The sequence below is a fragment of the Leptodactylus fuscus genome, chromosome 1 (genome assembly GCF_031893055.1).
Source record: "Leptodactylus fuscus isolate aLepFus1 chromosome 1, aLepFus1.hap2, whole genome shotgun sequence".
In the NCBI taxonomy this organism is placed as follows: Eukaryota; Metazoa; Chordata; class Amphibia; order Anura; family Leptodactylidae; genus Leptodactylus; species Leptodactylus fuscus.
The window spans coordinates 37,225,670-37,243,680 of record NC_134265.1 but is presented as its reverse complement, the minus strand read 5'-3'; the positions used below and the strand labels follow the sequence as shown (position 1 = coordinate 37,243,680).

At 48.0% G+C, this 18,011-nt stretch overlaps 1 protein-coding gene across 2 annotated transcripts in view; it reads left to right on the top strand.

The window, feature by feature from the left end:
• Window positions 1-18,011, top strand: part of PHF24 (PHD finger protein 24) — a 99,284-nt gene that overhangs the window by 51,125 nt on the left and 30,148 nt on the right. For both annotated transcript variants that reach the window (XM_075269755.1, XM_075269754.1), the window contains exon 3: window positions 3,329-3,514. In XM_075269755.1, the coding sequence (XP_075125856.1) occupies window positions 3,329-3,514 (186 nt within the window). The remainder of the gene's footprint in view (window positions 1-3,328; window positions 3,515-18,011) is intronic.

The following is an 18,011-nucleotide window of genomic DNA, read 5'->3' as shown; positions in this document are numbered from 1 at the left end:
TGGCGGGGTTCACAGGAAGATGCCTCTCCCCACAGGATCGGACAGGCAGCAGCTGAAGGCGTAGAGTGATGAGCAGCTGTACCTGAACCATCATCGACCGAGTTCACCGGCCTGGAGCTGCCACAGGAGCCGGACAGTGAGGGCATCCCGCTGCACTCCCCATGGACCTTCTGGCTGGACAACCTTCTCTCCCTGGAAAAACCTGCGCTTGACTCGAGTATAAGCCTAGGGGGGCTTTTTCAGTACAAAAATTGTACTGAAAAACTCGGCTTATACTCAAGTATATACAGTAATATAAATCAAGAAATAGCTCATAGCAGATAAAAATATACTAGGAGTCATAGCGCAATAGGAAGAAAAAAGAAAGACTCAGGATCATTTAGTTCTCTGTGCAGACTGCTCTTCGCTTAGTTTGATGTAGATTATGTAGCCTGACCGCATTTGGGAGGAAGGGTCACCGATAGCTCCTTCTCACACTTGGTGTGAAGCAGTCGGTCACTGACAGTACTGCCCAGTGCTATCACGGTCTCATACATGGGATTGGATTTATTCTCCATCATGGAGCTCATCATGGACAGTGTCCTTCTGTAACCCACCACCAGTGCTGGGTCCAGGGGGCTCCCCAGGACAGAGCTGTCCCTTCTAACCATTCTGTCAAGTCTGTTCCTGGCCCTGGGTGGTATGCAACTCCCCCAGCAGGCCACTCTGAAGAAGATGGGGATGCTACCATTGTCATAATGGCTATGACAGTGCTACTAAAGGAAAATTCAGCACTATAATTGAAAATGCCAACAAACAGGTTACTGGTTTTGCTTCAGGCCCAAGGGTTTAAGCAAATACTCCAACCATAAGCATTCATCACCTACCCATTAGACACTCCTTATTGGTGAAATACAATGAATAGAAGGATTTCCAAATGTCAAATATTACCATGTCTTATCCTTTGTTCCCCAAGGAGTTAAGCCGCCATCAGAAGGCTCCAGTAACATATGTGCACCCTCAGTCATGCCCAGCATGTATATGGTTTGGGGGTGTTGGGAGGTATAGCCGATGGCTGTGCCAGCTTTTGTGTGAGTACAGTATGGGCATTGCACGTCTTTACACAGCAAAGTATACCAAGATATGTAATAAAATATCAGCATGTGATATATCAGTGCATATTGAGTTATTTGGAATGCTAGAAACAGGGTGATATTCCCCATGGGAGCCGCCATGGTTCCCATATTGCTTGTCGCACACGTTTTCCCAGAGTTAGCTAGAGGAAACGCTATTTAATACAAGTGAGCTCCAGAGGTCTTGGAACTCTGCTCCGGTGCTTGTTTTATTCCCTTTGATCTTCTACAGTTGAGAGGTTCTTGAAATGCATCTCGCCCTGGAAAGTAATTCAGTTTTTATAATTCTTGGTTTGGGTGATAACTTAGAGCCAAGAAATCAGCACATGAATACCGCAGCATGCTGTCTTTCCAAATACATTATCCATAGCCCAGCACTTAGCTGCCGGAGACTGCCGAGATCAATACCATAACAATTTGTATCAGTATTTCAAAGCTCAATACTTCAGCTCAACTCTACAGAATTGGCAGCACTAGAAATCTGATTGGATTATTTAATAGACCATGGCTGAAGGCCTTTAACCCCTTTCTTTGTGGAATAAAGGATTGCATATAGAGGAGAGAAAGACCTGGGTCTGTAGCGAAAATGCATATGGGGGTCTCGTCCACTCAATCTGCTGGTTCTGGACTCCATCACTCCCTACTAGGGTTGCCCCTAGATCAGTAAATTACCAGTGCAGTCAATGTTCATGTCCTTACTTACCTTTCCTGTTGGCTCAGCATATACCAAAATGTGTGGATCAAGATGACCAGATTTTCAAAATAACATGATACAAACTCCTTGCAGATGTTGTCCTTGGCAGGATTCAAACCCAAGACTCCAGTGCTGCAAGGCTGTAGTGCTAACCACTGAGCCACCGTGCATCGTGGATGGAAAAGATGTCAACCCTGATCCCCACTTTGACAGTAGCCTCTTTGGCTTGTTTATCCTAACCTGCACCCATTAATCTCTTTTTCATAGAGAAGTGTTGAGCCTGTGGTGAGAAGGAGCCATTATTCATAGGGTGGCAACATTATAGGGGGAGATCATTCTTCCTAGCGATGCATGTTGCAGTGATGATGTTGTCTTGATTGGTTGCCAATGGATAATGGATATGGATATGGAAATCATGGCTAAGTATATGACAAGTTCCAAATGGAAGACTGTTCCTGCAGTCATGATCGTATCCATTGGCAACTGATCAAACAAAAGATTGTCACCACTAAGAGAGTCAGAGAAAAATCTTGAAAATTCTGCAAAATATTTAAATATTTATAATTGCAGAAATGTTTAAAGAGGACCTTTCATACCTTTGGGCACAGGCAGTTTTATATACCGCTGGAAAGCCGACAGTACGCTGAATTTCCCGATCTGTGCCCCGGGTAAAGCGCTATCGGTGCTGGTACCGTAGCTCTTCACAGTCAGAAGGGCGTTCCTGACAGTCAGTCAGGAATGCCCTTCTTCACAGCAGCACCTATACCACTGTACTATGAGAGCGGGGAGGAATGTTCCTCCCCGCTCACACAGTACAACACTATAGGCACTGCTGTGAAGAAGGGCATTCCTGACTGACTGTCAGGAACGCCCTTCTGACTGTGAAGAGCTACGGTACCAGCACTGATAGCACTTTACCCGGGGCACAGATCGGGAAAGCCGGCAGTGCGCTGAATTCAGTGCACTGTCAGCTTTCCAGCGGTATAAAAAACCACCGGTGCCCCAAGTCATGAAAGGTCCTCTTTCACTTTCAAGTATCTGCAAGTATACATATGGTTCTGTTTGTGTGGACACCCCTTTTACGGTATGTTCACACAGTGGAAAATGGTTTCCGCCGTGTGAACTTACGCGTGGCTAGCTGCGACGGTATGCCGATGTGATGCATCGGCGTTTCATCGCGGAATACCGCACCTGAGTAAATGAATTAGGCCTAAACAGGAGCGTGTCTTAAGCCACGGACACCACAACTGATTCAGATGTGGAATCCACGGCAAGATAGGTCATCTCGCTTCTTTTTTCCCCTACTAGCTAGTGGGGAAAAAAGCGAGTGGCTCCCATTGAAGTCAATGAAGCTGGTTTTGCAGGTGGATTTTGAGGCAGATTCCGCATCAAAATCCACCTGCAAAAAACTTTGTGTGAACTAGCCCTAAGACACCTTAGGCATTGCTCCTTGAAATTTACATCCATGATTGTATAGAGCCATATTATTGGGCAGGTATAATCTATTGTTTCATCTCTGTAGATCACCAATGATGAGATGTGTGAGATCTGCGAGGTCTGGACAGCTGAGAGTCTCTACCCATGCAGAATCTGCTCACGGGTTTTTCATGATGGCTGCCTTCACCGTATGGGATACCTGCGCAATGACAATGCCCTGGAGGTGACAGAAACCGCTCACACAGAAACCGGCTGGAGTTGTTATTACTGTGTAAGTACGCCATCATTATATTGACACATTTAATTGATGAATATCCTGACTGACAGGTGCCTTAAAAGGGTTGTCAAGGGTTAGACAAACATGGCTGCATACTAGATACAACAATACCACACACCGCTCCAATTAAGTGATCCGGGCTGAGATGTAATACCACATAAAACCTGTGTACGTGTGGGGTTCGGTGTTTGTGAAATAAAGCAGCCATGTTTTTATAATCTTGGAACCTCATGGGAGGAGCTTTACCCTGTGCTCATTGTCGCCCCCTGCTGAGTAATCCACTGTGCAGCATCTGTCAGGAAGAGTATGAAATCTACAGGTCGGTGCATTTGGACACAGTTGACATTGATGTTGGTTTTCCACTCTAATTTCATGTGTATTTACCCTTTGCTCCATGGATATGGCACGTATCTGCATTGTGACCCTCTGCAGTCATGGCTACAGAGATTAGTGATTGATTCAGTTCTTGGTGCATGCTGTTTGTTTGTAGATAGGAGGGCAGGGGATGGACTAATAGATGGAATTTTATCTTCAGATTCTGCCACAAAAATTCTGCTAAGTGAACTTAACCTTATATGTTATTCAGAGTGTCTGGAAAACTTGGAGACAATCCTTGTGATGACGGTAATGGTGATGATTAGTATTCTTAATTGATGGTGTCGTTTAGCAGTCAAGACAGAGATGAGCTATAGCCCTGCTCACTTTTTTGAGTTGAGTATTCTTCCAGCCTAAACATAAAACAATGAGTTGTTTGCATAGTTTTCATCCATATCCTGAGATAAAGGTCCATGGCCAGGATCATGTATCCATCTGAGTTGGGGGCTGAGTTTATCACAGAATGCAGTCGGGTGACATTTATGATGCATTTATGTCTATGGGGCTTCTGGATCCATTGCATGACTGGGATATTCCCATGTCATTGATGTAATGAACATTAACTAACATGTGTAACCCACACTCTCACCCACCCAATGGAAATAAAACAGTCACACACCAATATACGATGGGATAAGAGGGCCACAACAGCCAATTTATTGAAAACATAATAACAACAACAACATTTTGTTATTGGAAGGTCGAGCAGGGCCAGCATAGTGATAGGCAGCCCACGCGCAAATCTCCCAGCCGCAACGCGCCGACACGGGAGAGGACAAAAATCCTGGTACTGCCTTAACTCCCTTTACATGTTCATAACTTTATTATAGTGATACACAAAACACTCACAGAGGTACCCTTCACCATGGGTCCCCTGTATTTCGCTGGAACTTCGGCTTACAGCGTGCCCTGCCAGACCTTCCACCGCCAGCACTAACATGCGTGATTCCTTACGCATGGTAGTCCGCCCACACACGAACTGCTTTTTCAACACCCTCCTGCAACGCTAGCGACCAGATGTCATACCCAACATCATTGAGGTGAACCCCATCCCGGCTCATATGACCACTGTGTGGCACCTCCAAATCCCGGTGACGAACGACTATACCCCCATTACGAGCGACAAAGGCAGAAACTGTGGAATTAACTTTACGTCGGGCTTTATTTAGCTTAGCAACCGACCGGGCATGTCGCCAGGACAGCCTGGCAACTATTTCTGACCACACTAGTACGATGCCTGGGTACATAGACCAAATACGAAGAAGGTCGTACTTGATATCCCTCGCCAGCTCACGGGACGTACGGACACCAAGGTCATTACCGCCCGCGTGAATGACCAGGACGTTTGGAGGCCTATCCATCTGGGAATGAAAATGTAACACCGGCAGCAATGCACTCCACAGCAACCCCTCCTACCTATCCATCTTACTAAGGCTTGAGAACGGGACAAACCCAATTGCCTACCATTAGGCCTAACATCAGCTCTGATGGCTCCCCAGTGCACATACGAGTGCCCAACTATCCAAACGAGGCACAGGGCAGCATCTGAAAGAAAACGTACAAGGTACAAAAAACACTGAAGAGCAAATTGGAAAAAAACGTAATATTAACAATATCAAAACAGTTACAGCATGAGTGGTTCTACAGCAGATTCGGACGAACATATATGCGATAACGTTTGGAAGCCCAACGACCGACGCGCATAACCGTGGACTCCGGCAATCCGCATCTCGTAGCCTCCGTTGCAGCCCCGATGCGAAATGAATGCGAATTATAGTGACAAGACGAAATGCCCAAACTGTCCAAGACTTTACGAAAAACCGCAACAAACTGGAAGCGAGAAAGAGCTTTACCCGACTCATGGATCAAAAAGGCCCCGCCGACAGCAGGCCGCATATGTAAAAACCTGCTAACAGCAGCAACCGGACAAGAAGACGCGCCAGGCACAGAGAACAGGCGAACCGTAAAACCTCTACCCCCTTGATCTGTCTTGCTATGCAGCACCCGGCAAGTGACCCCTCCCCCGTCCATTGAAACATGGGATCTCAACAAACCATCATGGGAACTACAGGACGAACTGACTAACTCGCTGATACGGAATGCCCCAAAAAACGCAAGGGAGAATGCCACCCCAAACAACTGAGTCTCAAAAGCATTTTTACAGACCAATGGTAGCTTTGAAAACATGTCCTCCAATAAGGTAAATGACACCGGGCGCCTAGGATCAGGCGTTGGGGGAGAACGGCTGAAACCCGCAAGGGCCTGACGGACCAAAAAATGCTTGGTGGTATCAGGTAACCCGTAAAATTTTAGCCAAAAAGAGAGGGCCGACAGGCTCCTGCGGGCAACAGACTTAGACCTACCCTGAGAAAAGCAAGAACCCAACCAAGAAAGAAGCAAGGAAACAGGAGCACTTGCGTAGCAATCATGCCCTACCGTACTACAATGACATGACCATTCCTGCCAGAACCGTGTATATGCCTTCCACGTAGATGCGCAAAGGGAGCGCCCAACCAAGGTCAGAGCTGTCCGAACGCCAGATCCCATAGGTGAGCCGGACAAGGAGTTCCGTGAAGTGCCGCCCCCGGCGCCAAGGCCCGAAATCGGTCCCACTGGAAGCGAGAAAGAGCATCCGCAATGGAATTAGTCACCCCTGGGACATGGCGTGCAGACAGCCAAACATTAAAAGACAAACAAGTAAGCACCAAATGACGTACAAGACGAATGACTGGAGGAGACGAGGAAGACAAGCTGCGTAACACATCAACAACCGACATATTATCACACAAAAACCTAACTCGTTTGTTTCTGAAAAGAGGACCCCAAACTTCCAGGGCTGCAACAATTGGAAAGAGCTCGAGTAAGGTGAGATTACGGGTGAAAGCAGCTTGTTTCCAAGAAAGGGGCCACTCGCCAGCAATCCACTGTCCCTGAAAATATGCACCAAACCCAAAACTACCAGACGCATCTGTGTGCAAAGAGATGTCAACATTATCACACCATGTCTCCTGCCAAACGGACTTGCCGTTGTAGGCAGAAAGAAAGGACGACCACACATGCAAATCGGACCTGTGCTCCGCTGTGAGTCTCACAAAGTGCGCAGGGCTAGAAATCCCCGCCGTTGCCTGGGCCAAACGTCTGCAAAATATCCTCCCCATAGGGATAATTCTGCAGGCAAAATTTAGTTTACCAAGTACAGACTGCAACTGGCGCAACCTCACCTTACGATATGTGATCAACTGATCCACAACCTTCCTCAAATCCACAACCTTCTCAAAAGGCAATCTGCACTCCATAGCAATGGAATCTATCTCAATTCCTAAAAATTGTAGCCTGGTGGTCGGTCCCTCCGTCTTCTCGGGAGAGAGAGGGATGCCAAAACGATAGGCAACCTGCTGCAAGGTAGACAGGAGAACCGAGCACACTGATGAACCGGCTGGACCGATACACAAAAAATCGTCTAAGTAATGCAGGATGGAGTGCAAATTAGCCTCTTTCCTAACTACCCATTCAACAAATGTGGCAAAACGTTCAAAGTACGAACAGGATATAGCACAACCCATCGGGAGGCACCTATCGACAAAATAAGATCCTTCCCACCGAAATCCCAACAAGTATAAACTGTCAGGGTGAATTGGAAGGAGGCGAAATGCCGACTCTACGTCCGCTTTGGCCATAAGGGCCCCTGAACCGCAGCGTCTCACCCAATCCACCGCCCTGTCGAACGACACGTATGACACAGAGCACAACTCCTCGTCAATACCGTCGTTTACTGACAGTCCCTTAGGGAACGACAGGTGGTGGATTAGGCGAAATTTATTCGCCTCCTTCTTGGGAACAACGCCTAAAGGAGAAATGTGAAGATTGTGCAAGGGGGGATCAACAAAAGGCCCTGAAATGCGACCTAGTGACAACTCCTTTTTCAATTTGTCTAACACTACATCAGGCCGCAAGCGTGCGGATTTCAAATTCCTCAGACATGGGACAGAAACTGGAACAACAGAGGGTATGATAAAACCGTCTCTAAAACCTGCCAACAAAAACTGAGCTGCATTTCTATCAGGATAACTATTTAGATAAGGAAGCATCGGATCTAGCTGAACCGGTGTCATCCCTTTTTGTAGCAGAGTCTGCTTGCTTGGTCCTATGCTTTCTAAAACACTGGGACCCTGTGTGAGACCCTCCACAATGGCAACATTCGTGTTTGAAGCGGCAAGTGCTGCCGAAGCGGCACTGCCCTTCATTAAATTGCCAGCAACAACCGGGACGCTGCACTGTTGAGGACGCCTGTCCAGAAAAAGACCCCCCTGTGCTGGACCGAAACGGCTGAGAAGGCAATCTAGCCGCTACCATGAGGCTCATCCACAAATTAATATCTTTGTGATCCCACCGGATTGATGGTCGGACCGCCTTCCTTTGACGAAACTGCTCGTCGTAGCGAATCCAAGCGGTCCCGCCATAAACCCGGTAGGCCTCACCTATGGACTCCTCATAGCAAAATAAAGCAGAACAGTGCTGGGGGGCCTTCTCACCAATAATGCTAGCTAGTATATGAAACGCTTGGAGCCAGTTCGAGAGAGTGCGCGGAATCAAGCGATACCGGCGTCTTTCCTCCTCCTCTTTTTTTGACTCAGTGAGCTTAACTCTATCTAAGTTGAATTTTTCTAGAGGCAAGAGAGAAAATATCTCGACGTATTCGTCTCTCCATATCTTTTCTCTCACCTCCTGTTTAACATGAGCCCCCAAGGGGCCATCAAAACAGAGATAGATTTCACCCTTCGCTGCATCGCCGAGTCGAACCGGGTCAACTGGCACCTCACCCTGCGAATTCCCCCCGGCATCAGGTGCCGCGGGAGCCGTCGCAGGAGGAGGAGCCGAAGCCGGAGCAACCCAAGCAGTAGCAGGAGAAGGGACACTAACTGACGGCACATAACTATCAATAAACTGACGCACACTAGCAAAGAGAGTAGCTAAAGGGTCAGGGGAGGGGGAAACATTAGCTGATGGGCAAGGATGGTTCAGGGGTGGGAGAAACCCTGACCGTAAAGGAATAAGAGAGTGTTGTGACTCACCAAGCTGGCTCCGGTGGAGCGCCGAGGCAGCCGTCGTCCCGTAGTCGTCTGGAACGTAATCCACATCTGCGGCGTCTTCATCTTCATCATCATCAGTGTGGGGCTCGGCCGTAGTGGACCGTAGCTGGCGGTGATGACCATGCTGGGCTCCATCTTGGCAGACATCCGGCACCTGGGACAAAGGTGTGGGAGGCTCCGCCCCCAGTGGGCGTGCCGCTGCGTGCGATCTCCTGGATGATTTCCTATGGGCCCTGGTGCTGGTGGTTGTAGAGGGCTGGGTGAAGGCAGAGGAGCAGGCAGGCAGGCGGGCCTCAACGTCCCGAGGCTCCGCCCCCGTATCCCCGGCAGCAGCGCGGCATCTCCGGATGCCTGTAGCTGCAGATGATCATGTGGTAGCAGAAGAGCAGGGAGGTAGGCGGGCACCAGGATCCCGAAGCTCCGCCTCCGTGTCCCTGGCAACGGTGCGACGTCTTCTGAGGGGCGGGACGAAGGATCCGGAGGTCCGGGCAGCGTTGCTGGAGGCCGACGCACCCGCTGACGTCACCGCGCCGGAAGTGGGCGGAGCAGGAGCGTCTAGGCCGGAAGTGGCCCTGGGAGCAGTGGAGCTGTGGCGCCGTGCGGCTGGATTCCGACGCCTCCGCACTGCCTCACCTGTGGAAGGGAGCGCATCAGAGGCAGCTGCAGGAGGCGGCGGGTCCCGTGAGGGGCTCCGAGCACGGCGCCGACGCTGGGGAGAAGCAGAAGGGCTGAGCCGCTGCGGAGGTCGAGAAGGCCGGATGGGCCTGGAAGAGACTTGAGGGGGAGACGCCACAGCAGGAGGGGAGGCAGGGTCCGGCAAAGCCTCCAGGAGAGTGCGGCGGAGCCAATCTGTTCTGTGGACGGCGGCCAGGCGCCGCATGGAGTCTTGGAGAAGCTGCTCATCCGACATGGCTGCAAAAGGTCCAAGGTGAGGAATAACAGAGGGGGCAGAGAAAGGGATTATTAAATAGACCCCCGTATTGTAAACAAACCCACCCCTTGGCCCAGGACTAACCCTAAACAAACCCAAATCCCCGCCATAAAATTAACCCTTGACAAGCTACTACCTCTGTTCATGACTATAGAAATCCCTGTCATGCCGGGCCTTTTGCTATATTTATGCTCCGGCCCTTTCTTTCCCATAACATGAAGAATTATAGAGCAGGTTCTATTCTACTCTGTGTTATTGGAATGGAATGTATGCGGAAGTCCCATAGTCCTGAATGCATCATGGTAAGCACTCTGATGTCACACCGTGTGTCACCGGATTGCATTCTGTGCTAAACTCGGCCCCCATCTCAGATGCACACTATTGTGTGCATGAACCAATGCATCAAGGACACGCCAAGCCTGATCAGACAGGAGACATACCACTGGAGGTGTCCTGAGGGAACCCACTGCATCCACTAACATCCAAAATGAAGGTCCCCTCTTCACCACTGCACTAGCCACCAAGGCATACTTGATCATACTTGACTTGGGCATAACTTGAGGGGGTGCAGAGGATACAGTCGCACCGGGGCTCCAGAGCCTTAGGGGGCCCATAAGCACTGGCATCAGTACTGAGATTGCAGCTTCTATCTGGCGCATAAACCAAGAAGACCCATAGATTCCCCTAACCACATTAAGGTGGATTAAACTCCTTAGCACCCGTAGCCATCACTACTTACTGTAGGGATGAGGTAGGGGGCCCCGGACAAAAGATTGCACCAGGGCCCACAAGACGTTAGTTACGCCCCTGTGCTTAAGGTTTGGTGGAATTGACTACAGCCACTGTGAACCTACCTCTGAATACTACTCCCATCCTCTGCACACTCCTCCATGCGCTCCTACATGGGGAACTTAACTTACAGCGCAGCATATTGTGAGATTTGTAGACACTGAACCGATAGGGATTGCTGGAAGACGTGAAGGCAGAACTAAGAAGAACCAACATGAATTGTAAACAAAGCTCTGGCGGTGTCTTTAACTCAGAATTATATAGACATTATAGTGTAAAATGATCAAAACTTTTTTTAATTATTGTGATGGATGACAAAGTAACCGCAGGCAGAAAAAGAGACAAAAAGGGGAAAAAATATCAATAAAGTGCAATACATAAAAGCAACAACTGTTCTTCCCTTCACAAACAGCCAATAAAAGCGGATTAACTACAAAGCTGCCCATTGATCACCTGCATGAGATGCCAAGATCTAGGCCTCGCCTTTTAAGTCTTATAATAAGACACCGTATGTTCTCTGACTATTTTTATATTCACCTAAAGCATCTGACAAGATAAGAGAGAATAGACTGAGAGTCAGAGTCATCTGGGATTGCTCTCGGGGAAGAGACGCTCATCTAGGGCGATGGAGGGTAATGTGCAGAAAGACGCCGAAATAAAACTTCTCTGCAGGTCACCGAATGGAGGAACTGAGGTCTTTGTAAAAACATTCATTAACGTTTCCCAGCAGGAAGCAATTCTGTGACCCTGGTGACACCGGTGACTATTAAATTAAAGCAGATGAAATGAGACAATGTAAAATTACATCGGGAACAGTGTGATAAAGGAGAACTACCAAATTATATATAAGGGCTCTATAGTGTAACGATAAAGGACCTGCAGTTGTGTGCGCTTGTTGTAAAAGGACCTGCAGTTGTGTGCTCCTATTATAAAAGGACCTGCCGCTGTGTGCTTCTATTGTAAAAGGACCTGCAGTTGTGTGCTCCTATTGTAAAAGGATCTGTCGCTGTGTGCTCCTATTGTAAAAGGACCTGCAGTTGTGTGCTCCTATTGTAAAAGAACCTGCAGTTGTGTGCTCCTATTGTAAAAGAAGCTGCAGTTGTGTGTGCCTATTGTAAAAGGACCTGCCGCTGTGTGCTCCTATTGTAAAAGGACCTTCCGCTGTGTGCGCCTATTGTAAAAGGACCTGCAGTTGTGAGCTCCTATTGTAAAATGACCTGCTGCTGTGTCTGCTTATTGTAAAAGGACCTGCAGTTGTGTTCTCCTATTGTAAAAGGACCTGCAGCTGTGTGTGCCTATTGTAAAAGGACCTGCAGTTATGTGCTCCTATTGTAAAAGGACCTGCTGCTGTGTGCTCCTATTGTAAAAGGACCTGCAGTTGTGTGCTCCTATTGTAAAAGGACCTGCAGCTGTTTGCTCCTATTGTAAAAGGACCTGCAGCTGTGTGCTCCTATTGTAAAAGGATCTGCCGCTGTGCGCTCCTATTGTAAAAGGACCTGCAGTTGTGTGCTCCTATTGTAAAAGGACCTGCAGTTGTGTGCTCCTATTGTAAAAGGACCTGCAGCTGTTTGCTCCTATTGTAAAAGGATCTGCCGCTGTGCGCTCCTATTGTAAAAGGACCTGCAGCTGTGTGCTCCTATTGTAAAAGGACCTGCAGTTGTGTGCTCCTATTGTAAAAGGACCTGCAGCTGTTTGCTCCTATTGTGAAAGGATTTGCCGCTGTGCGCTCCTATTGTAAAAGGACCTTCTGCTGTGCGCTCCTATTGTAAAAGGACCTGCAGTTGTGTGCGCTTGTTGTAAAAGGACCTGCCGCTGTGTGCTCCTATTGTAAAAGGACCTGCAGTTGTGTGCTCCTATTGTAAAAGGACCTGCAGTTGTGTGCTCCTATTGTAAAAGGACCTGCAGTTGTGTGCTCCTATTGTAAAAGAAGCTGCAGTTGTGTGTGCCTATTGTAAAAGGACCTGCCGCTGTGTGCTCCTATTGTAAAAGGACCTTCCGCTGTGTGCGCCTATTGTAAAAGGACCTGCAGTTGTGAGCTCCTATTGTAAAAGGACCTGCAGTTGTGGGCTCCTATTGTAAAATGACCTGCTGCTGTGTCTGCTTATTGTAAAAGGACCTGCAGTTGTGTTCTCCTATTGTAAAAGGACCTGCAGCTGTGTGTGCCTATTGTAAAAGGACCTGCAGTTATGTGCTCCTATTGTAAAAGGACCTGCTGCTGTGTGCTCCTATTGTAAAAGGACCTGCAGTTGTGTGCTCCTATTGTAAAAGGACCTGCAGCTGTTTGCTCCTATTGTAAAAGGACCTGCAGCTGTGTGCTCCTATTGTAAAAGGATCTGCCGCTGTGCGCTCCTATTGTAAAAGGACCTGCAGTTGTGTGCTCCTATTGTAAAAGGACCTGCAGTTGTGTGCTCCTATTGTAAAAGGACCTGCAGTTGTGTGCTCCTATTGTAAAAGGACCTGCAGCTGTTTGCTCCTATTGTAAAAGGATCTGCCGCTGTGCGCTCCTATTGTAAAAGGACCTGCAGCTGTGTGCTCCTATTGTAAAAGGACCTGCAGTTGTGTGCTCCTATTGTAAAAGGACCTGCAGCTGTTTGCTCCTATTGTGAAAGGATTTGCCGCTGTGCGCTCCTATTGTAAAAGGACCTTCTGCTGTGCGCTCCTATTGTAAAAGGACCTGCAGTTGTGTGCTACTATTGTAAAAGGACCTGCAGTTGTGTGCTCCTATTGTAAAAGGACCTGCCGCTGTGTGCTCCTATTGTAAAAGGACCTGCAGTTGTGTGCTCCTATTGTAAAAGGATCTGCCGCTGTGCGCTCCTATTGTAAAAGGACCTGCAGTTGTGTGCCCCTATTGTAAAAGGACCTGCAGTTGTGTGCTCCTATTGTAAAAGGACCTGCAGTTGTGTGCTCCTATTGTAAAAGGACCTGCAGCTGTTTGCTCCTATTGTAAAAGGACCTGCAGTTGTGTGTGCCTATTGTAAAAGGACCTTCTGCTGTGTGCTCCTATTGTAAAAGGACCTGCAGTTGTGTGCTCCTATTGTAAAAGGACCTGCCGCTGTGTGTGCCTATTGTAAAAGGACCTGCCGCTGTGTGTGCCTATTGTAAAAGGACCTGCAGTTATGTGCTCCTATTGTAAAAGGACCTGCTGCTGTGTGCTCCTATTGTAAAAGGACCTGCAGTTGTGTGCTCCTATTGTAAAAGGACCTGCAGCTGTTTGCTCCTATTGTAAAAGGACCTGCAGCTGTGTGCTCCTATTGTAAAAGGATCTGCCGCTGTGCGCTCCTATTGTAAAAGGACCTGCAGTTGTGTGCTCCTATTGTAAAAGGACCTGCAGTTGTGTGCTCCTATTGTAAAAGGACCTGCAGTTGTGTGCTCCTATTGTAAAAGGACCTGCAGCTGTTTGCTCCTATTGTAAAAGGATCTGCCGCTGTGCGCTCCTATTGTAAAAGGACCTGCAGCTGTGTGCTCCTATTGTAAAAGGACCTGCAGTTGTGTGCTCCTATTGTAAAAGGACCTGCAGCTGTTTGCTCCTATTGTGAAAGGATTTGCCGCTGTGCGCTCCTATTGTAAAAGGACCTTCTGCTGTGCGCTCCTATTGTAAAAGGACCTGCAGTTGTGTGCTACTATTGTAAAAGGACCTGCAGTTGTGTGCTCCTATTGTAAAAGGACCTGCCGCTGTGTGCTCCTATTGTAAAAGGACCTGCAGTTGTGTGCTCCTATTGTAAAAGGATCTGCCGCTGTGCGCTCCTATTGTAAAAGGACCTGCAGTTGTGTGCCCCTATTGTAAAAGGACCTGCAGTTGTGTGCTCCTATTGTAAAAGGACCTGCAGTTGTGTGCTCCTATTGTAAAAGGACCTGCAGCTGTTTGCTCCTATTGTAAAAGGACCTGCAGTTGTGTGTGCCTATTGTAAAAGGACCTTCTGCTGTGTGCTCCTATTGTAAAAGGACCTGCAGTTGTGTGCTCCTATTGTAAAAGGACCTGCCGCTGTGTGTGCCTATTGTAAAAGGACCTGCCGCTGTGTGTGCCTATTGTAAAAGGACCTGCCGCTGTGTGTGCCTATTGTAAAAGGACCTGCAGTTGTGCGCTTCTGCAGCAGGTCCTCAGGGAAACACATTAAACTTCTTAAGGCTAGGGCCCCATGCAGTGAATTGCTGCAAATAAATACTGTGGAAAAGACCGCAGAGGATACATGTCACATTTTTTACATGGAGAGTCCACATTGTTTTCCTCTGCACACTTTCTGCCCCGATTACACATCTACGGAAAACACCAGTATTTCCGTAGGTATAATTGACATTCTGTGATTTACAAAAACGCAAATGCATTTCCACTGCAATTTTTTTTCTGCAATGTGTGGATGAGATTAGCCGGAGTTCCATTCACTTTACAGGTACTATAATACGCAGTATTTTGTGCCATGCTGTTTCTGCCACACCCCAATCTAAAGATTCTGTCCAAGATTTGGAGCAGCCTGTTTGGCAGCCGGGGAAGTTATAAAAGACGGCGGCTGGTTCCATTTTTGTCTGGTGCCAGAGCCTAATTGCTGGAAATTCTGAGGATCTCGTAACCACTGAGGCCCATCAGTGGCCATGTTGGTCATAGGTAAGGAACTGATGATGGGAGTGACATTACCGGTCCCTCTCCAACGACCACTGAAGCTACTGATGGGGCCTCTGGCAGCGGGCCCGGCATGAGATGGAAAGGCCACTGGTGGCGGACATGTCCTCCTCTTTGTATGAGGTCTATGATTCATGGCTGTCACCCCACCTTGCTCCTTTCACATCTGCTTCTATGAAAAGCAGATCAACTTTTTGTTACGTTTGTTTTATTTTGTATAATCTCTGTGTTTCGGGGATTTGTAGACACTGAATCGGGGATGTGTAAAAAAATGAATGAAAAACGGATGTCATCCGTGTTTTTTTTCACTGATTCAAAGATTTTCATTTGTGTCCATTAAAGTGAACAGGCTTGTGAAAAATGCAGATGCTACACTATGTGATATGTAGACGAGTGTATAAGGCCTTAAAGGGGTTGTGCCATTATGGACTCTTATCCAGTAAACACATTGCAGGGGATGTGTCAGATTGCTGGGGGCCTGAAGCCGAGTCTCATTGATCAGGAGGATGATGGAACGAAAGTCCTCCCAAAGCCTCTCTGTGAATGGAGCACCAGTGCGTTAGTATGACCAGCGTTCCAGGCCCTCAGCATTTGGACACGTATCTCCAGTCCTGTAGATCGAGGATGTGGAAGTGTCTATAATGGCAAAATCCCCTTCAGTGAAAGCATCGGGGGCCTCTTGCTGGAGGACAGCTGCAACACCACATGTTACATCATGTGGCGGCACCCATTGTGCGACAACCATTTCAGCAACTTAGAAGTAATCTTAAAGAGTCTATTCGGGTGGCAGGTCCCTTTTAAGGTGGCGGTATGTACGGGGGAGGAAGCATAATGTAGATGATTGCTTACCACTCCAAGAGACTTGGCAGTGTTCTCATTCTCCTCTTCCATCCTCCCTCCTTCCCTTTTTTACATTGATTACACTCTTCAGAAAGAGACGGCAAATCTGAATTTCCCAAAGTACTCGATGATGATGATGATAATTATGATTATCTTTTATTAATATACAACATAATCAACATTCTCCAGTGTTGCCCATCAAGGAAAAAAACTGTTCAAGCCCTAACAATCCATCAAAAGGAAATCAGAAGAAGCGCATGGTATAAAATCTGCCGAGTTCTCACATGGCCTATGGATCGGAGAGTCAGCACTCCAGAGAGCTCTATACCCTTCTCTATTGTAGGGAGTGAAGACCCTTTCATTTTTCTATTCGTCATTGCCATTCATATCAATGAGGCTATGAAAAAAAAATGGACAGCACATGTGCGCCGTGGTAAACTTGGCTCCACCCACTTTTATGTTGCCTCCGCCCATTCTCATTAATTTTTCATGTGCCCCTACACAGTATAATCTTCCTACAGCCACCTGTAAATTATATTCCCCCCCTCCATCTCTCCCAGTTTCATATAACCCCTTTTTCTGCCCCCAGTTTCATGTCCCCCCTCCATCTCTGCCCCCAGTTTCCTGTCCCCCCATCTCTGCCCCCAGTTTCATGTCCCCCCATCTCTGCCCCCAGTTTCATGTCCCCCCATCTCTGCCCCCAGTTTCATGTCCCCCCATCTCTGCCCCCAGATTCATGTCCCCCCATCTCTGCCCCCAGATTCGTCCCCCCATTTTTTCCCCCAGATTCATGTCCCCCTATCTCTGCCCCCAGATTCATGTCTCCCCCTTCATCTGCCCCAGTGCCATGCCATGCCGTTCTCCCCCCCCTTCATCTGCCCCAGTGTCATGCCGTTCTCCCCCTCCTTCATCTGCTCCAGTGCCATTCCATGCCGTTCCCCCCCCTTCATCTGCCCCAGTGTCATGCCATCCCCCCCCTTCATCTGCCCCAGTGTCATGCTGTTCTCCCCCCCATATGCCCCAAGTTTCATAGGCCCCCTACATTACGTTCCCCTCAATGTTTAACACAAACAAATACTTATACTCCCCTTCCAACACTCCCCCGTCGCTCTCTCACTCCACTCACATAGTTGTAGGCGCGATGTGACGTCATCACATCGCGCCTACATACGCCAAAGTCGGAGCACAGACGTAAGGCAGGAGCTGAGCTGTGACAGCTCCTGCTTTACTCGCTTATATGTTCAACTCGGAGGACGCCGATGAGTTGAAATCGAGACATACCTCCCGCCAACCGGGACCACGGGACAGGACACTGAATTCATGAATGTCCCACGGAAATCGGGACGGTTGGGAGATATGCTTTGCCCATGACAACCACAGATGGCATAGGTAATGGGAAATCCAACAGCCCTCACCCTTAACTGTCATTGTGTATGTGTGCGTGATGTGGTGAGACCTCCAAAAATTACTTTTCAGGCCCTTTGGGTGAGCACTCCGAAATTTAACTTCAGGCCCTTGGGCACGGTATATAGCACCCAAATACCTCTGTATGTTAGAAGTATATACTGAGCTTAAAACACGTATATAACTGGAGATGGGAAAGGTATGTTGGGGGAAAAGGTGTAACGTAATTGGATCCCTAACAAGGACTTTTGGGGAAATTATTTGCAAAAAGATTGTATATTCAGATGTTGTATAGAGTATATACAGATGGTGTATAATATACAGATGGTGTATATACAGATGGTGTATATACAATCTTCAAGCAGTGGTAGATGTAAGTTTAGCTCTTATTAGAGCTGTTGTAGTAAGATTCCTGCCTAAATAATTCAAATTCCTAGCTAACCCTGG